Source organism: Mandrillus leucophaeus, unplaced genomic scaffold (genome assembly GCF_000951045.1).
Source record: "Mandrillus leucophaeus isolate KB7577 unplaced genomic scaffold, Mleu.le_1.0 Scaffold337, whole genome shotgun sequence".
Taxonomy (NCBI): Eukaryota; Metazoa; Chordata; class Mammalia; order Primates; family Cercopithecidae; genus Mandrillus; species Mandrillus leucophaeus.
Genome location: NW_012103554.1, coordinates 1,703,483 through 1,723,673, shown reverse-complemented (window position 1 = coordinate 1,723,673; position 20,191 = coordinate 1,703,483). Strand labels below are relative to the sequence as shown.

General features: G+C 43.8%; 1 protein-coding gene across 1 annotated transcript in view; it reads right to left on the bottom strand.

Moving 5' to 3' along the window:
• AKAP12 (A kinase (PRKA) anchor protein 12) overlaps positions 1–20,191 on the bottom strand; it is a 142,395-nt gene that overhangs the window by 49,186 nt on the left and 73,018 nt on the right. The window contains exon 3 of the mRNA XM_011988723.1: positions 17,327–17,483. Within this exon, the coding sequence (XP_011844113.1) occupies positions 17,327–17,483 (157 nt within the window). The remainder of the gene's footprint in view (positions 1–17,326; positions 17,484–20,191) is intronic.

Below are 20,191 nucleotides of genomic sequence, written 5' to 3'. Positions count from 1 at the left end.
TAATAAAAATAAATAAAGTACTGAAACATACTATAACATAGATGAACATTGAAAAAACTTTTAAGTGAAAGAAGCTAGTCACCAAAGAGCACACATTGTTTAATTTCATTTACTTGAAATGTCTACAAGAGGCAAATCTACAGACATAAAGTAGTTAGCGGTTACCTAGGACTGGGGGTTTTGGCGGGAGAGGGAGTGACAGCTAACTAGGATGGGGTTTCTTTAAGAGGTAATGAAAATGTCCCGGCTGGGCTCATGCCTGTAATCCCAACACTTTGGGAGGCTGAGACAGGTGGATCATGAGGTCAGGAGATCGAGACCATCCTGGCTAACACAGTGAAACCCCATCTCTACTAAAAATACAAAAAAATTAGCTGGGCATGGTGGCGCACGCTTGTAATCCCAGCTACTCAGGAGGCTGAGGCATGAGAATCGCTGGAACCCGGGAGGCGGAGGCTGCAGTGAGCCAAGATCGCGCCATTGCACTCCAGTCTGGGCAACAGAGCAAGACTCCCCAAAAAGAAAGAACGAACGAAAGAAGAAAAGAAGAAAAGACAAGAAAAGAAAAGACAAGAAAAGAAAAGACAAGAAAAGATCATGTCCCACAGCTGACTGTGAGGATGGTTATACAGCTCTGTGAATAAAGCAAAAACCACTGAACTGTGTACTTTAAAGGGGTCAACTGCACAGTATGTAAATTATAGCTCACGAAAGCTGGTTTGTTTCTTTAAAAAATAACTTTGTGCTGCTGGTTCTGAAGACCATAGGGAACCATTGGAGGCTTTAGGCATGGGATGGTGGCACTGAATTTACTGCAATTTAGAAAAGGCACCTGGGCTGTGATGACAGGAGGAAGAGACTGAAGGAACAAAACAGATGGATGCAGTAGTGACGAAGGTGAGGGAGGAGTCCAAAGTTACAGTGCCCACAAGATGAATGTGAATCTGTGGGATCACCCGAATGGAGTGATATCCATGAAATAAGAATGGCCTGGAACCCTGAGGAAGAGGAGCTGAAAAAGGATGCTGAGAATGGACAGGGATTAGAGGCAATGAGGGGGAAAGTGGCAGCAGAAGCCACATGTGGAGAGGATTAAAACATGGAAGCAGCGGTCCAGTGTGGCAGCACAAAGTAGTGACACAGGCTGGGTGAGGTGGCTCATGCCTATAATCCCAGCACTTCGGGAGGCCGAGATGGGAGGATCACTTGAGGCCAGGAGTTCGAGACCAGCCTGGGCAACACAGCAAGACCCCATCTCTATAAAAAACAAAAACAAAAATCAAAGCAGTGACACAGGAAGAGAACGGGAGAGGCCTCAGAGTTGGCAGTCTGGAGGCGGGACCAGCAGACAGATGGCTGCAATAAAGCAGGCTACTTTCCTCTTTTTTCCTGAAAAGGAGGGGACTGGGACCACTACACCCAGAATTAAAACCAATATTAGGCTCTCCAACTTCCTCGAAGGATGCTTAGGTATTTAACCCAAGTATGAGTGTCACAGAATGGAAGGACTTGCACACCAAATTCAACCCTCCCTCCCTGGCCTCCTCTCCTCTCATTTTCTCTTTAACCTGGCATCACCCTTAGGGGTAAGGAAGCCAAAAACCAGTAGGGTCTCTTTTCTTCTTACTGGAAAAGGACAGATGAAATAGAAGGGAGAATCGATGCCATTGTTATTCCTTTAAATGGACCTTTAGCGCATGTTTGGAGGTTCTAGCAGGGGAGCGCAGCTACCTGTATACCCTTGACCGAAGACCAGTCCTCCTCTATCGGGGATGGTCGTCCTCTTTGACCAAGTGTGCAGCTTCGGAAGGGACACACGTGGAGCAGTGAGGGAGGAAGGGGACACCCGCCTAGCCAGCCAGATCAGCCGAGTCAACCATGGCGATCAGTGGGGTGACAAATGTCGCAGCCAGTTCACCCTCACTTCCTGTTATTTCTTTGAAATGCTCCAAGATAATTTAAAGTTGAGTGAAATACAGCTCCAAATTGGATAACTGTAAAAGAGGAGATATATCTATCTATCTAGATATCTATCTATATCTAGATAGGTGTAGATAGATGGATAGGTAGACAGATAGATAGATATCTGTCTGTATCTATCCATCTATACACACCCTGAATCTGAATGACACTGTCAGGTTATCTACAGGATGGGCAGTCTCTCCTGGACTCAGCGTATTTTCAGGTCTTTGCTGCATGCTATGCACATAGATAAATATCAGCTAATTGAGTTTTATGGTCCAGTTGAACTGGACATATTTGTATAGACATGGTTATTGCTATTCCAAATCCAAGATAAATACTCTGAAGAATAGTTCCTCAAAGGAATTGTTATGATACAACAGAAACACTAAAGGAGAATTTTAAAATCACTTTAAAAAGCAAGGGGAAAATAAACATTAAAAACTCAAATAATAAAAGTGATGTAGAATAAATATTATCTCTCTCCTTATTGAGTCCACATATATTTATTTCTTTACCTAGGCAATTCTATGAAATAGACCAAATGAAAAGGTATAGATTTATGTGTAAGTATGTTTACAGCTTAGAATGTATAACATTTAGAGTAAGTGTTGTAACAGTAAGGAAACAGTATACTTATCTTTTCAGAAGACTTTATGGCAAAAACAACACGTCTGAAGCAGTTAATTATGAGAAAAATGCCTCTATATATAGATTTTTAATTTTTTTAAAAGAAAGATTGGGTCTCGCTACATTGTTCAGGCTGGTCTTGAACTCCTGGCCTCAATCTTCCTACCTCGAACTCCCAAAGTTTTTGGAGTACAAGCGTGAGCCACCATACCTGGCCTGAAAAATGCCTATATTGATCTATAAACCTCTTTGTTCAGGAAAAAAGCAGAAAATAAACTATCTATTCAACATAAACCCAATTTTGCTTTTTCAAATGCATATACGGTGGGGTGTGGTGGCTCATGCCTGGAATCCCAGCACTTTGGGAGGCCAAGGCAGGTCGATCACCTGAGGTCAGGTGTTCAAGACCAGCCTGGCCAACATAGGGAACTCCCGTCTCTACTAAAAATATAAAAATTGGCCAGGTGTGGTGGCAGGCACCTGTGATCCCAGCTACTCAGCAGGCTGAGACGGGAGAATCTCTTGAACCCAGGAGGCGGAGAATGCAATGAGCCGAGATCATGCCACTGCACTCCAGCCTGGGTGACAGAGCAAGAAGACCCTGTCTCAACACATAATAAAATAAATAAATAAATAAAATGCATATATACCTGTACATTTAAGGCCAATGATAAAAGAGCTCAGAAATAAAAGTAACAAAGAAACCATGGTGGAATTCGGGACAATTTCTGTCTCCATTTTTTTTATATTTTACAAATCCACAATAAAGCCTTGCTACTTTTATGACTGGAAGTCAAACACATTAGCCACAGAGTCATGGACTCTACATGCTGGCCCAGCACTGCCCAGGAAGCCCTGAACTCAGAAGGGTGAAACAGGGCAATACCTTTGGTTTTCTATCAAAAATTCAGATGATCTAAATCATGAACGTAAACTTTCCAATCACTGAAACAGCTCAATTAGCAAATCTAAAGCAGATGAAAATCAAAGTGTGATTCTTTAATATAATGAAATAACTGAGTATGGTGGTGTGCACCTGTGGTCCCAGCTATTTGAGAGGCCAAGGCAGGAGGATCGCTTGAGGCCAGGAGTTCAAGACCAGCCTGAGCGACAGAGTGAGACCCTATTTCAAAAAATCAGTTAGTCAATAATAAAAATAACAAAATAAGAAAAAAACTTGCCCTACTACCAAATTTGTTCAGGTACATAGGAATAGGAATCAGATTCTTTCCTTAGTGCTGTGTGGTCCGTATCTTCTATTCATCTTAAAATTCTGTACACCCCTGTCTTTGGTATGGTTAAAAGATGATTCAAGGTCTGAAAAGTTTCTGGTTCTGGGCCTTCTGCTAGCTATAGGACCAGGTGTGAAGTATTTAAACCTCTGGGCTTCAACTGATGGGAGAATAAAAATTACACCCGTAGTCGTGTTATTCTGAGGTGCAAATAAAGGTAAACACTGACACTTCTGAGTATATTCTAGAAGAATAATATTGGCTATTATGCTTACCTTAAATCATGTATTCTCAAATGAGAGTGATATTGCCCTCAATGGGGTGAAAATTGGTTCATGGGGAGGGTGGCTAAAAACAATCTTACACATTCTGTAAAAAGCAAGAAGGTCCCTTTATCGTGAATTTCTCAGGAGTGCATTGTAATAAAAGCAGCACCTTGTTGGCTGGAATTAATGAGCCTGATGCAACACCTACACATCACTTCATTCAAGTGGATTCAACATAGTACTGGCAGACTGGCAAATTCAAATTCTGCCTTTCGGAATTTTGTGGATTTTTCCCCCCAGATACAGGTTGAGTATCCCCTGCTTGGGACCAAAAGTGTTTGGGATTTTGGATTTTTTCAGATTTTGGAATATTTGCATTATACACACTGGCTGAGCATCCTCAATCTGAAAATCCAAAATGCTGCCAAGAGCATTCCTTTAAGTATCATGGTGGCACTTAAAATGTTTCGGATTTTTGGAGCATTTGGGATTTTCGATTTTCAGACTAGGGATACTCAATCTGGTTTTTCTTAAATTTTTTTTTTTTTTTTTTTTACTTCTCATTTTATTTTTATTTTTTTCCCTAAACAATAAGTGATATAGTATCAACCTGTATTTTTGATCGAGGGTTGGCAGAATCCATGAATGAGGAGCCCACAGATAGGAAGCACCGATTGTAATCCCAGAAAGAGAACAAAGAGGGAAATGGGGGGAAAAATTGCCCAGAAATGAGGTACATGAGTTTTTCTTTTCTTTTCTTAGAGACAGGGTCTCACTCTGTCACCGAGACTGCAGCATAAATGGTGAGACTCATTGCAACCTCAACCTCCTGGACTCAAGCAATTCTCCTGCCTGAGCGTCTGGATAGCTGGAACTACAGCCGTGCACCACCACACCTAGATAATTTTTTTTATTTTTATTTTTTTTATAGAGATGGGGTCTTGCTGTGTTGCCCAGGCTAGTCTCAAACTCCTGGGCTCAAGTGATCCTCCCACCTTGGCCTCCCAAAGCACTGGAATTAGAGGCATGAGTCACTGCGTCCAGCCAAGTGCATGAGTTTCTAGATTAAAAGAGCTTAAAGAACCCAGCACATTGAATGGAAACAGATTCACGTGGAGAGTCCTCATTACAAGATATTCAGAAGACTGAAGACCAAAAGGAATCCATGAGCTACATAAGGGATGAAGACTCGAAACAGCCTCAGATTCCAATGGCCAGACATCTATCAAGGTGACACTGACATAGAATCCGAAGGTATTTGAACATACTCAACAGAAATGGACTTGATTAGGGGAATATTTAGCACCAAGATTTTGACAAGCATGAGGAAGACATCACACTTTTTGTTCACTGTCCTAGTCCATTTGGGCTGCTGTAAAAGCACCATATAAACCAAGTGGCTCATAAACAACGAACACTTTTATTTCCCACAGTCCTGCAGGCTGAAAGTCAGAGATCAGGAGGCCAGTGTGGTTGGGATCTGGTAATCCCAGATTCTTCTGGACTGCAGACTGCTCCCTGTAACCTCACATGGTGAAAGGGAAGTGGCCCCTTTTATAAGGACATTAATCCCATTCATGAGGGCCCCACCCTCATCACCTAAGTACCTCGCAAAGGCTCTCCCTCCAAATACCACATCACCTTAGAGTTAGGATTTCGACATGTACGTCTGGGGGGACACAAACCTTCAGTCCATAATGCTAAGCTTACACAGTGAGGCCACAGGGCTTGCGGCTCAGAGCTCGGCAGGAGGCTGCTTGGGAGCAGACCTTGGCTCTGCTCCCTGACTATTTGGTTGGACACTATGAATCTGCCACTTGATTTACAGCTAACAGTTATCTGGAAAGCAGGAATTCTCTTGCTGGAATCTCTAGCTACCGCATTGTGTAAGGGTGTATGCTAATTATCTTGTGGAGTGAAGTACCAGAAGGGTGACTGATCACTCCAGGGTTAGAAATCCATGTCAACATATATTGGTGCTTTCTTCACTTTATTTGACTTTAGCTCATTTTGCAACATCCTTGAGGTAAGGGACTCCCTTATACCAGCAGTCACATACTTCAGTATCAATGACTCATGTCCTCCAGTCAATTCTTTCAGTACATAATATTTGGCTTAAAGCAAACTAAGTTGTTCTCATGTTTTAAAGAGTCTGAGAAAGAAACCGTTCTTAAAACTGGGGATACTGCAATTGAAACCCAGTGATGTTTGGCAAGCTTCCATCGAGCACATTCCTATCTGAAATATATATAAGCCCTGGCGTTTTTCTTTTAATGTGAGACAGGTTATTTTCTCGGGAGATGTTTTGCCTAGAGAAGAAAAGATTAAAGAAAAGACATGATAAATGTTTTCAAATACTTAGAGGGCTGCCATGTGGAAAAAGGAGGTGAGTTTATTCTGTGTAGTTCCAGAAGGCAGCCCTGGGAACAGAGAAGAGCAGTTGGAGGGAGGCATATTTTAGCTCCAGGGGAATAAATGGCTTCCTTTTATGGAGAAAACTCTGCAAACCTTCAAGTGGTTAAGCAGAAGAGCCTCCTGCACAGGGGTAGGCTCCTGGTTCAGAGAGCCTCAAAGCTCCCTTCTACTAATACTTCTCTGGTCCCAAATCTGACTTTCAAAGTGGGTCAATCATGGAGGTGGTGTTATGAGCTGAACTGTGTCCCCCTCAAATTCACATTTGAAGTCCTAACTCCCAGTACTTCAGAAAGTCACTGCATTTGGAGACAGGGTCTTTCATGAAGTGATTAAGTTAAAATGAAGCCATTAGCCTGGCCCTAATAAGAGCAAGAGTCCTGGCCGGGCGCGGTGGCTCACGCCTGTAATCCCAGCACTTTGAGAGGCTGAGGCGGGCTGATCACTTGAGGTCAGGAGTTCGAGACCATCCTGGCCAACACGGTGAAGAGCAGAATCCCATCTCTACTAAAAATACAAAAATTAGCCAGGTGTGGTGGTGCACGCCTGTAATTCCAGCTACTCGGGAGGCAGAGGCAGGAGAATCACTTGAAACCAGGAGGTGGAGGTTGCAGTGAGCTGAGATCATGCCACTACACTACAGCCTGGGTGACAGAGCGAGACTATGTCTCAAAAAAAAAGGAATAGACATCCTTATGAGAGGAAACTTGGACACACCAAGAGACCAGGAATGTGCACATGCACAGAGGAAAGACCATGTGAGGATACAGTGAGAAGGTGGCCGTCTGCAAGCAAAAGAGAGGCCTCAGGAGGAACCAAACCTGCAACACCAAGATCTCAGACCTCCAGCCTCCAGAACTGTGAGAAAATAAATTTCTGTTGCTTGAACCACCGGTCGAGCATTTTATCATGACAACCTTAGCAAATTAATACAGGAGGATAATGACCTTGTGCTTGTGGTTGGTCTAAATATTGCATGTCCATGTTAAGACACATGAAAGCAACCAATTCAATTAATTAAATCTAGCACATAGCACTTTTCACCTGAATGACTAATGCATGCACTGGTTAACAGTAGAGGTCAGAGGAAAACTACCTGATATCAGGCTGTACTGACACTTGAACTACAGAGCAATTTGAAAACAATTCAAAGCATGATATGCAGGAATAAATCTTGATTAACAGGCTAAACAGTTGTTGAATTTTAAGCCCAGAGAATATATCTTCAGACGTTATCAAACCATCCTTTTCTCTATGATACGGTTTGTCTGTGTCCCCACCCAGATCTCACCTTGACCTGTAGTTCTCATAATCTCGTAATCCCCATGTTTAATGGGAGGAACTCAGCGGGAGGAAATTTAATCAAAAGTTACCCTCATGCTTTTCTCTTGACAGTGAGTGAGTTCTCATGAGATCTGATGGTTTTATAAAGCGTTCTTCCCCCTTTTGCTCTCCACTTCTCCTTCCTGCTGCCATGTGAAGAAGGATGTGTTTGCTTCCCCTTCCACCATTATTGTTAAGTTTCCTGAGGCCTCCCCTGCCCTGCAGAATTGTGAGTCAATTAAACCTCTTTCCTTTATAAACTACCCAGTCTTGGGCAGTTCTTCACAGCAGCGTGAGAATGGACCAATACACTATAATATAGGGACATTGTGCTCTAGACTGTAGCATTGCCTTAACCATATAAAAGTTACTATCAATTAGGTGACACTGAAACTCTTTTACTCTCAAGGTGAATCAGTCCTTGAGAAAATGCCTAAAAGATTTTCATTCCATAAATAAAACAGCCACTCCAGTCTGAATGTTTGTATCCCTCCCCACAAAAAAATTTCATATGTTGAAACCTAATCACCAAGGTGATGGTATTAGAGGGTGGGGCCTTTGGGAGGCGATCAGCCTTGGGGTGGAGCACTCATGAATGGGATTAGTGCCTTCACATAAGAGGCTTAAGGGAGTTTGTTCCCTCTGCCCTTCTGCCACATGAGGACACATAGGTGGCACCATCTAGAGAAAGTGGGACCTCACAAGACTCTGATTCTGCTGGTGCCTTGATCTGGGACTTCCCAGCCTCCAGAACTGTAAGAAATAAATTTCTGTTGCTTACAAATTACCTGGAATAAGGTATTTTGTTATAGCAGCCTGAACAGACTAAGACAATAGCTAAAATAATTGCATATTTCCATTAGTGGCTTAATTACAGAGAGCCACTCCTTGTGGACCACCTCAGTCCCTTCAAGAAAAAGGGCCTAAATCCTTTTTTTTTTTTTTTTTTGAGACAGAGTCTTGCTCTGTTGCCCAGGCTGGAGTGCAATGGTGTGATCTCGGCTCACTGCAACCCTCGCCTAGCAGGTTCCAGTGATTCTCCTGCCTCAGCCTCCCGAATAGCTGGGACTACAGCTGCGTGCCACCATGCTGGGCTAATTTTTGTATTTTTAGCAGAGACGGGGTTTCACTATGTTGCCCAGGCTGGTCTCAAACTCCTGACCTTGTGAGCCATCCGCCTCAGCCTCCCAAAGTGCTGGGATTAACAGGTGTGAGCCACCGTGCCCGGCAGAAAAGGGCCTAATTCTTAGACTGCTACTTGGGCAAGCCTACAGGCTGACTTGCCTGGCTCCTTCTCAAATGGGCCAGAACATGGACCCAATTTGAAAGTGGGCTTGAGTGGCCTCTGAACAATAGAAATTTATAGGTAACATCTCCAAGGCTGACTGAAAATCTTTAGGGCAAGCAGCTATAGCATTTACCAACGTCTTCCCCCCATCCCTGGCTATTACCAATCCTTATTACATAGTACTGACCGCCAGTCATTCAGCAGAACACATACAGGAGGATGAGAGGATGGCGTTTGGTGGCTACATTTGTGGAGGTATTTATCTTATTCTTTGACACCAAGAGGATTATGTTTCAAGATATTCTTGAATAAAATTTCCCTCTTGAACTTTTTAATTAAATTAAAACTTCAATCTAGAAAATGGTTTTTAAGATCAGATTAGAGACCAGGCGCGGTGGCTCATGCCTGTAATCCCAGCACTTGGGAGGCTGAAGTGGGTGAATCACTTGAGGTTAGGAGTTTGAGACCAGCCACGGCCAACATGGCAAAACCCCATCTCTACTAAAATACAAAAATTAGCCAGGCGTGGTGGTGCGTGCCTGTAATTCCAGCTACTCAGGAGCCTGAGGCATGAGAATTGCTTGAACCCAGGAGGCAGAGGTTGCAGTGAACTGAGATTCTGAGATTGCACCACTGTACTTTAGCCTGGGTGACAGAGGGAGACTCTGTTTTCAAAAAAAAAAAAAAATAGAAAGAAAAGCCATAAAAGTATTTTTATAAAAAGGCATAATGGAATTGCCAAGTGGATTGCTGCCTGCCTAAGGTCACTTGGGTATCTTCATTAACTAATCCACTATCTTATTTTTCGTGCCCAGATAACTAGTAATATTGATATTAGCCACAGAATTTCGGAGACGAGTGGGGATGCTCATTTCATAGATGAAAACTGACTTGCAATGAGATAAAGAAATGTACTCAAACCAAGATCACGCAAAAAATAGTAATTAAAGCAGTCCTAGCCGTGTCTAGCCCCCTAGAATTAGTTGATTTATGAAGGGGAGAAAGGGTGAACAGAAGTGCTGTCCTTCTTCCTCACTCCTTTTGTTAAGTCAGAAGGAAAAAGAAAAGTTCACTGCACTGTCAGACTTGAATATAGTTCAGAGAAAAACATCTTGACTGCTGATTACGGACAAATAAATGTGTTTCTTTAAGGATGAAGGCAGTGAAATATTTGTACCAGAAATTTGTCAATGACATAAGTAATTTCAGTGCAGCCACACTAAAAACAATTGCTGCAGAGCAGGAGAATGAATTAAAACCAGTTTCCAGAAATCGCATAGCATAGTACTTTTACCTAAGTTCAAGGCCTATTTTGTGTGTGTTCCCTCCAGTCTTCAAAACATTACAAAACAGGATACAGCTTGAGAAAATGTCATGGAATAATATTGTATTTGAATTACCAAAGTATGTGCGAGGGGACCCCTCTCTTTGTCTATTGGGCACTTGTGTTTGATAGTGTTACTAGGAATCCGCATTTAATCATGTGGAGGTCAGGGTCTGATTTCATGTTTCCAGGCAACACCTGGCTAACCCACAGCAAGCACCTGTGAGAACCCAGCATGGTGCAGTCCTGAAAAGGGTCTGGCTTTGTAAGTGCGGATGCAACAAAGGAAAGAGAGCCTTGGATAAAACGTACAAAGTCGCAGTCTTTAAGCAGGAAATGAATTGATACAGAGTTAAAGCCAACAAATCCTCCTCACCTAGATGATTATAAATGTAATACCGTGAACTCCATCTGAAAACTCTTGTCTTCATTTATTCAAATACTTGCTGAGCACTTCCTCTGTTCCAGCTACTGGTCCAGGCTCAGAGGATTCAGCACTGAACAAAACAGCCCCCCTCATCCCATCTCCTGCCATGGACCACCCTCCGAATCCCCTTCCCAAGAAATCTCTGCCCTCATGATTCTTTTTTTTTTTTTTTTTGAGACGGAGTCTCCCTCTTGTCGCCCAGGCAGGAGTGCAGTGGTGCGATCTCAGCTCACAGAAACCTCCACCTCCCAGGTTCAAGCGATTCTCCTGCTTCAGCCTCCTGAGTAGCTGGGACTACAGGCGCCCGCCACCATGCCCAGCTAATTTTTTTGTACTTTTAGTAGAGATGGGGTTTCACTGTGTTAGCCAGGATTGTCTCGATCTCCTGACCTCATGATCCACCCACTTTGGCCTCCCAAAGTGCTGAGATTAGAGGCGTGAGCCACCACGCCCGGCCGTCCTTATGATTCTTATATTTTATTTTATTTTTTGAGACAGGGTCTCAATCTGTTGCCCAGGCTGATACAGTGGTGCAATCACGGCTCACTGCAGCCTCAAACTCCTGGGCTCAAGTCAAGCGATCCTCCCACCTTAGCCTCCCAAGTAGCTGGGAATACAGGCGTGCACCACCACATCCAGCTAATTTTTTTAAATGTTCGTAGAGACAAGGGTCTTACTATGCTTCCCGGGCTGGTCTCGAACTCCTGGGCTCAAGTGATCCACCCTCCTAGGCCTCCCAAAGTGCTGGGATTACAGTTGTAAGGCACCACACCTGGGCTTGATTCTTATATTTTAGACCAAGTGAGGGTGAGAGACAGACGTCAAATGCCAGATGTTAACAACTGGTGTGGAGAAAAGGAAAGGAGGAGTGGAGGGCTGTAATGTGGGTGACAGGCACATCCAACAAGATACCAATGAGGTCACAATTTGAAAACTGAAATAGAAAAGGAATCAAATCATAAAAATATTCCTTTTGGGCAGAGAAAGCAGCCTCTTGCAGAGAAACAGGTATAGGGTGGGGGGGTCATCTTTGAAGAGGCTCAGAGCAGCTCTTAGGGTGCCTACTAACAGATAAAGTTATTAAATGTTCAAAGCAAAGAAGAACGGCTTTTAACTCAGAATGGATTTTCTGTAAGGTAACAAGATCTGTAGGGAGGGCTGGGATTATCTGGCGGTAACCTTTCAGCCTTTCTGCTTCCCAGAGGAATTGTACACCAGGAGCTGGTGGGTTCAAATGGCAAATTTAATAAAAGCAGACCATGACATTAATTACCATTAGAAAAATGAAATTCTCTATAGTGTTGTATTTGTTACTATATCTGGGGGAAAATACTCAGATGTAGAAAAGTGGAATCCTGTAAAACGTTAAGAAATATATCCTCTCAAAGGCTTCTGCTTTAAGCGACAGCATTTTGAGGCTTTTTGTTTTTTATTTTTCCCTGGGGGGTCGGGGGTGTGATCACAGCTGGTGTCACAGTGGTGGTCCACGTGCACACACCAGGAGCCGCCTCTACACCATTCTCTGATTAGCGTAACAAGGCCTGGTTCCTCTGGTCACTGGCTGACAGTTTTAAAGCAGCTGGCCCCAGAGTGGCAAATGCCAAGGTCAGAGCACCCAGCTGCTTCCTGCTCCGTTGCTGCTGGTGTAAATATCCTCAACTCTGGGTACGCAAAGGGTGTGAAGCCTCTGTGAACAAAAATTATTTAAGGCCGGCTGTGGTGGCTCACGTCTGTAATCCCAAGACTTTGGGAGGCTGACATAGGAGGAAGCTTGAAGCCAAGAATTTGAGACCAGCTTGGGTAACATGGCAAGAACCTGTTTCTACAAAAGCATTTTAAAAAACTGTCTGGTGCAGTGGCACATGCCTGTAGTCTTAGCTACTGGGAAGGCTGGGGCAGAAGCAGCACATGTGCCCAGAAGTTTGAGGCTGCATTAAACCATGATTGCACTACTGCACTCCAACCTGGGCAACAGAGCAAGGCCCTCTTAAAAAAAAAAAAAAAAAAAAAAATCCTAAAGCTAAGGAAGAGACTGTCATTGTTTGTTTGCTCACAGAAACAAATGTGACCTGTGAAGGTTGGAGAAAAGGTGGTTTTCACATGCTTTAAAATGTTTGCTGTATGTATTCTGCAGAGAGGCAAATCTCAAAAAGAAAACAAATAACTGCGTTGTAAGTGATTAATTCAAATGTGTGAAGACCTGAGATAATCACTGGATTCCTTGTATATGGCAATGAGTTTTGCAGACACTTTATGTCAAAATCAAATATGCTATTATTAAAATAAATAAGGTGTTGTTTTTTGAGTAATTGATTTTCCTCAACTGTTTGGGGGAAAAAAATCCTCTGCCTAACAGATACTAAGATTGAATTTCACGTTTAAATTTTCAAAGTTGTTCTTATTTCCAAAAGTTAAAAAAAAAAAAAAAGAAAAAGAAAAAGAAAAAAGAGACAGGGTTTCACCATGTTGCTCTGGCTGATCTCAAAATCCTGGACCTAAGCGATCTGCCTGCCTTGGCCTCCCAAAGTGCTATGATTACAGGCGTGAGCCACCACACCCAGCCTGCAAAAGTTTTAAATCTAAAATTGGCCTCACCCCAAGATACAATGCTTTAAAAATCATTCTTGTTTGGGTTTTTGTTTTGTTTTTTTTTTGAAACAAAACTCTTGTTTTGTTCTTGTTGCCTAGGCTGGAGTGCAATGGCATGATCTCAGCTCACTGCACCCTCCCATCTGCCTCCTGGGTTCAGGCGATTCTCCTGCCTCAGCCTCTGGAGTAGCTGGGATTACAGGCATCTGCCATCACGTCCAGCCGATTTTTTGTATTTTTGGTAGAGACAGGGTTTCACCATGTTGGCCAGGCTGGTCTCAATCTCCTGACATGAGGTGACCCACCCGCCTCGGTCCCCCAAAGTGCTGGGATTACAGGCGTGAGCCACCGCGCCCAGCCTCTTGTTTGGGTTTTTAACAAAGACAAGACCATACAAGCCATAGACTATAAAACGATTGATAATTTGGGTTGGGGAAAGGGAGCTTTTCTTTTTTTCTTTTTTTCATCTTTTCAGCAGAAGCAGATTTGCCCAAAACTAATGGCACTTGTGCGCTCTCTGGGAATGCTGGGAATAGCACAGCATGACAGCACTTTTTAGTTAGGGAGAGGAAGCCCAGTTGCATTTCTATATAAGCAGTTTGTATAAACTGAAAATCCCAAAGCTCAGAAGAAAGGGACCACTCGCCAAGACTAAGGTAATTAGTTGTGTGTATTTTCATTATAAATAAATGTCTGTGTCCATGCCTCATTGTGTGTGCTCTTATAGAAGGCCAAACAACATAATCAAGCCCCCTCCCAAAACCTACATATATCGGACCCTGCTGTACAGTTTAAACAATATTTAGTATGCAGTTCCTTCTTTCTAACATTTAAGAAAGTTTACAAAGAAGCAGAATTCTGTTTTCATTATAGGAGGAGGGTTGGTTCTGAATTACCAGTATTTCCAGTTTTAGAGCAAGTGAGTCAAGATGGGGAAAATAATGTCACCTCTGGCTTTGTCTAAATATTGTCTGCCACTGTAAAGTAAAAACCCTCCAGCAGGAATGGTCTTTGTTCATTATTTTCTCCCATCAGTTGATCTTGCTATTTTATCTACGGCAGGACCAAATTCCACTGTGGGCCAATCCTCCCAGGGACCAAAATGGGTAAGCCCTCTTCTTATTTAAGTGGACAGTGGTAGAAACAAAGGAGTCCCAAATCCTACAGGTCAGTGTCACATGCCAAATTATGCCTTTGTCTACACTACAGCAAACTGTCATGTAGAATTCTGATTTCTGGAAGCAACCATAAAACCTAATCATGAGTGGCCGGGCATGGTGGCTCATGCCTGTAATCCCAACACTTTGGGAGGCTGAGGCAGGCGGATCACCTTCGGTCAGGAGTTCAAGACCAGCCTGGCCAACATGGTGAAACTCTGTCTCTAATAAAAATACAAACATTAGCCGGGTGTGGTGGTGCGTGCCTGTAATCTCAGCTACTTGGGAGGCTGAGGCAGGAGAATCGCTTGAACCCGGGAGGCGGAGGTTGCAGTGAGCCAAAATCATGCCACTGCACTCTAGCCTGGGTGATAGAGCAAGACCCTGTCTCAAAATAAATAAACAACAGCAAAAACAAAAAATGTGTATTAATTACCACTCTTCCACAGTGGGGCATGATGGCTCACGCCTGTAATCCCACCACTTTGGACGGCTGAGGCGGGCATATCCCTTGAGTTCAGGAGTTCAAAACCAGATTGGCCAACACGGTGAAACCCCGTTTCTACTAAAAATACAAAAATTAGCCAGGTGTGGTGGCACGTCCCAGCTACTCAGGAGACTGAGGCAGGAGAATCACTTGAGCCGGGGGTAGGGGGAGGGTGCGGGGAGGCAGACGTTGCAGTGAGCCGAGCTCGAGCCACTGCTCTCCAGCCTGGGCGACAGAGTGAGACTCCGCCTCAAAAAAGAAACAATAAAAATCACCACCCTTCCTGCATGGGGGATTTGATATTTGCTCAGACCTCTGAGGCCATGGTCAGCGGCCTGGGTCACCTCAGGGAGACGATGGAATAGTCACAGGGGAGAGACTGAATCACTCACTGTGAAAATGGGTGTTTACCCACGTGGCTGAAATGTAAAAGAAATCACAACTGGACTAACGGAAGATAACCTTAAGACCTCCAGTAAACATGCCGCAGATTAAAAAAGAATTTCCAGGCTATTTGGGATTCTATGAAAAAAAACGCGTGTCCCTGCCCCATCCCTCCCTCCTCTTATCCATCCTAGAGATCAGCTAAGTCAGACAAGAAGCCTCTGGCACCCCCTTGGTGGCATAGTTCAGTGATCACACGTTGTCCACTACATACGTTCTAAACTCCACTCTGCTTTCAGGGCCCTGTTATCCGGCCCCTTTTCCCTTCTGGGCTTTCATTCTACACCCTTCAATGAAAACTCTTTGCTGGGGCCAGGCTGTTCCAACACACCAGCCTCCGAACCTGCCCTGCACAGTCAGCGCGCAGCGGTTAAGTGGTTTTGGAATCTGCTGATCTGGATTTGCCTCTTGGGAACAATATTACCTACTTCATACAGTTGCTGTATCTATTAAAGGTGGTAACACACAAAAGGCACCTCTCTGGGCCCTATAATAAAAGCACATCAAGTGCTGGCTGTTATTATTCTCCTCACTTTTGCTGGCATTCCTTGTTTAGACACATCTAAATCCAGCCTCCCCCAATCTCCCCTCTGACCTCAAGTGACAGCTCCACCTGAACCCTGCAGCTCTCATCCCTCGCACAATTCATTTGGTAGTCACCAAGTTGCCTTGTCTTAACCTTACGGACTTGGCCATAGTAAGCTCACATGTTGCTGGTGCTTGACTTGATTCAAAAATTAACACGGGAAGGACAAAGCTTTGGACTTGGGAATTTGAGTTGGGTCCATTCCAATCACTTGGGTGAAAATTATTTGAAACTCTCACACTAGGTCATGCAAATACTCCGCCTGTGAGACTGTGTATATTTCTAACTTTATATTGTGCCTGTGGTGCTATATACAGATAAGTATTCCCACCAACTTCAAAAGCAGCTCCCTGCTTGAAGCAGCTCTGTGGGGGCATCAAACAAGAAGAAAAACAGGTTCCACATGTTTGAAGAATCTCATCTAAGTGAGGCGACGTTGAATCTCCTGTGAAAGGATTTTTCCCTTCATTTGTCTCTCTTATTCATATTACATGAATCAATTTACCGTATGCCGAATCATCATTTTACATATCTTTGATAGTGGTTACTGGTTATCCCTTTATTTATGATTAAATGAAACAATGAACTCAGAGTAGACAAAGGTCCTTCTTCAACATGCAGCCTTTCACTTTTCACAAGAGACTTACTGGTCCATATGCGCTCAATTCTGACCTTAAGATGTGGTTCCCCAGCCCCTATATGGGTAAAAATCAAATCCCAATACTGTGTCCAAATGATCACTCTTCACTAACCATGCCTCGAGGATCTCTAGGCTCAAGAGCTATAAACATGCAGCACATCATAGTTTAAGCAAAGAGGGGTATGTGCCTTGCAATGCGCCCATCAGAAAAGGTTGAGGAAGTATAGCAGGCTCCTCTCTAGAGGGAGAGATACTGTTAAAGCAACCGTGACTTATGCTTCCAACAAGAACTCACATATAACTCCAGACAAGGAGCTGGGACAGAGCAACAATAATTTAAAAAGCATCAAGTTCCAGATAAGAAAAAGGACACATAACTTCAAGGTCTAAGTATAGGGGGTATCCAAATGGTCAGATAAGTACTTCCTTTTGTAACCAATTGATTGTTTCTGCTATTAACGTCAATCCACCACCAGGCAGTATGACAGAGTATTTTCTGCTGAGTTCAAAGTTTGATGCAAGTGCTGTGTGCCTTCCAGTTCCTGGAGGGGTCGCTTACCATCGGTGACAATGACTTCTTCTTCCTCCTGGCCGTTTAGGGCTCCTTGACCGTTCCGGGCTCCTTCCTGGCCATTCAGGTCACCCTCCTGGAGGCTGAGCTCGTCTTGCTCAGCTACGCCATTGATGGTGGACAGCTGACCATTCTTCTGTAGGAGCTATGGGAAAGACAAAGCCATAGAAACTTAATTTTGGTCCTCACGACCAAGTCAAGAAACAAGGCATTAACTTCCAGAATACAAAGCAGTGAAAGAAGAAATACAGAGAAAAGGAAGTTCAGAAACAATGAAGAGTTAAGTCTTATATTTGTCTGAAAGATCCAGCTACCTTACAAGCAGGTAGGGCCTTGAATTTGGGAAAGTGTTCCCACGAGCCATTCATCCACTCATTAATTCCTTCATTGGAACACCAGACACACACACTCACCTTTCCAGACTTCTTTCAGATACAAACATGAATAAATCACATGTGTTTCCCAAAGCTTTGAGCTCACAAATTACTATGCAAGGCAGACTTAAAAACCCCTTTTTTACTTCAAAATAATAAATAATGTTTCCTTGCGATTAGATGCAGGTTAAACATAATTGACTGAACAAGTCAGAAGGCAGACTTTTAAACAAATAATTACTAAACTGCAGTTGTGGAAACTGTCATGAAAGAGGCATACATAGAGCAAATAATAATAAACAGAGCTCTTTTTGTTAAAAAAAAAAAAACCAAAAAACAAACCAGCCCTAACCGAGGCTGGGGGTGTCCAGGACTTCTCTGAGGAAGTAATGGTAAAGCTGAGACCTCATTTCCACAGGCAAGGGCTGTGTGAGAAAAGGATAAAGGGGGTGCAGAGAAGGGAGGCCCTTTGGTGCGAAGGCCAGTGCTCCCAGAGCCCAGCGAGCAAACAAGACACATATAGCACGTGCATTTGGGTAATTGTTTTTTCCTTAAAAATACTACTACAATGGTCATTTGCAATCCTCCCCACAGGATGCCCTATGCAATCGATGGCATCAGTTTCAAAATCAGCAGGCATGGCCGGGCAAGGTGGCTCATGTTTGTAATCCCAGCACTTTGGAAGGCCAAGGCGGGCAGATCACGAGATGAGGAGTTCAAGACCAGCCTGGCCAACATAGTGAAACCCCGTCTCTACTAAAAATACAAAAAAATTAGCCAGGCATGGGGGCGCGTGCCTGTAGTCCCAGCTACTCGGGAGGCTGAAGCAGGAGAATCACTTGAACCTGGAGGTGGATGTGGGAGGTGGAGGCTGCAGTGAGCAGAGATCGAGCCACAGCACTCCAGCCTGGGTGACAGAGCGAGAAAAACAAAAAACAAAAACAAAAAAACCTCACAAAATCAGCAGGCATGTAGGCATGCCCTTGGTCATATAATACTTTTTTTTTTGAGATGGAGTCTCACTCTGTCACCCAGACTGAAGTGCAGTGGTGCAGTCTCGGTTCACTGCAACCTCCACCTCCCAGGTTCAAGTGATCCTCCTCCTGCCTCAGCCTCCCACATAGCTGGGATTAAAGGCGTGTGCCACCACGCCTGGCTAATTTTTGTATTTTCAGTAGAGATGTGGTTTTGCCATGTTGGCCAGGCCAGTCTCAGACTCCTGACCTCAAGTGATCCGCCCACCTCTGCCTCCCAAAGTGCTAGGATTACAGGCGTGAACCACCGGGCCCGGCCTGTTCTTGGTCATATTTTTAATCCTGAGAATATAGGTAAAAATATTTTAAGCCAGTAGAAACAATGACCATTAGGAACCCAAACGTTTCAACATTGTAATATACAACAATGTTATATATACAGATATCTCATTTATCTTAAAACCAGCGTAGGCAACTGCTATTTCCATTTTATAATAATGACACTGGGACTCAAAGCAATTCTGGTGGGGTGGGGTTGTCCTGCCCCAGGTCACACAGCTCAGGAATGGGAGCATTGTGGCCCGAAGACAGCTCTTGCCACCAACTATTTCCAGGGTTTTTCTGTTTAAGGCTCTCAACTTAAAGATAGGTGCCATGTTTTGAAGCTCCTGTTACTACATACAACTATAAAACGACTTAAAGGGTATTCCAGGTCTGGAAAAGGTCTGGAAAAGGTCTGGTACAGACCTGCATGCTACAAAGCAATCTCAGCTCCGCACTCGGTCTGACATCATTCCATCCTGCTTCCAGGCCAGTGAATGACTCTGGCCACATCACTGACTTAAGACCCTGAACCCTGAAGGGACTGAGTTCAAGACACGCAATCCAGAAGCCTTGAGTTGTGCTAAATTGATTTCACCTGGCTGTTCTCGGCTCCCAGCAAGGCTGTCCTTCAACTGCATAAGCTTCCTCCTGAAATAATACCACTGTAGTTTAATACTTACACTACAGATGGGATTGTTGGCTTCAAAATGCCCATGCTGAGTCCGTTTATTAAACAGAATACTCAGATTACATTTCCACTTAAAGTCTTCTCTTACCAAAATATGAAAGATGGGAATTTTAAATGAAACCTAAAGACAAAAGCAGGGGGTAGGGAATGGAGAAGGGGGTAGTGTGTCTCCACAAAGCCCAACAGCAAAAATGTCAGAGTATTTCTTTTTTTTTTTTGAGATGGATTTTCACTCTTGTCCCCCAGGTTGTGGTCCAATGGCGTGATCTTGGCTCACTGCAACATCCGCCTTTTGGGTTCAAGCGATTCTTCTGCCTCAGCCTCCTGAGTAGCTGGGATTACAGGCGCCTGCCACCACGCCCAGCTAATTTTTGTAGTTTTAGTAGAGATGGGATTTCACCACGTTGGCCAGGCTGGTCTCCAACTCCTGATCTCAGATGATCCTCCCGCCTCAGCCTCCCAAAGTGCTGGGATTACAGGCATGAGCCACTGC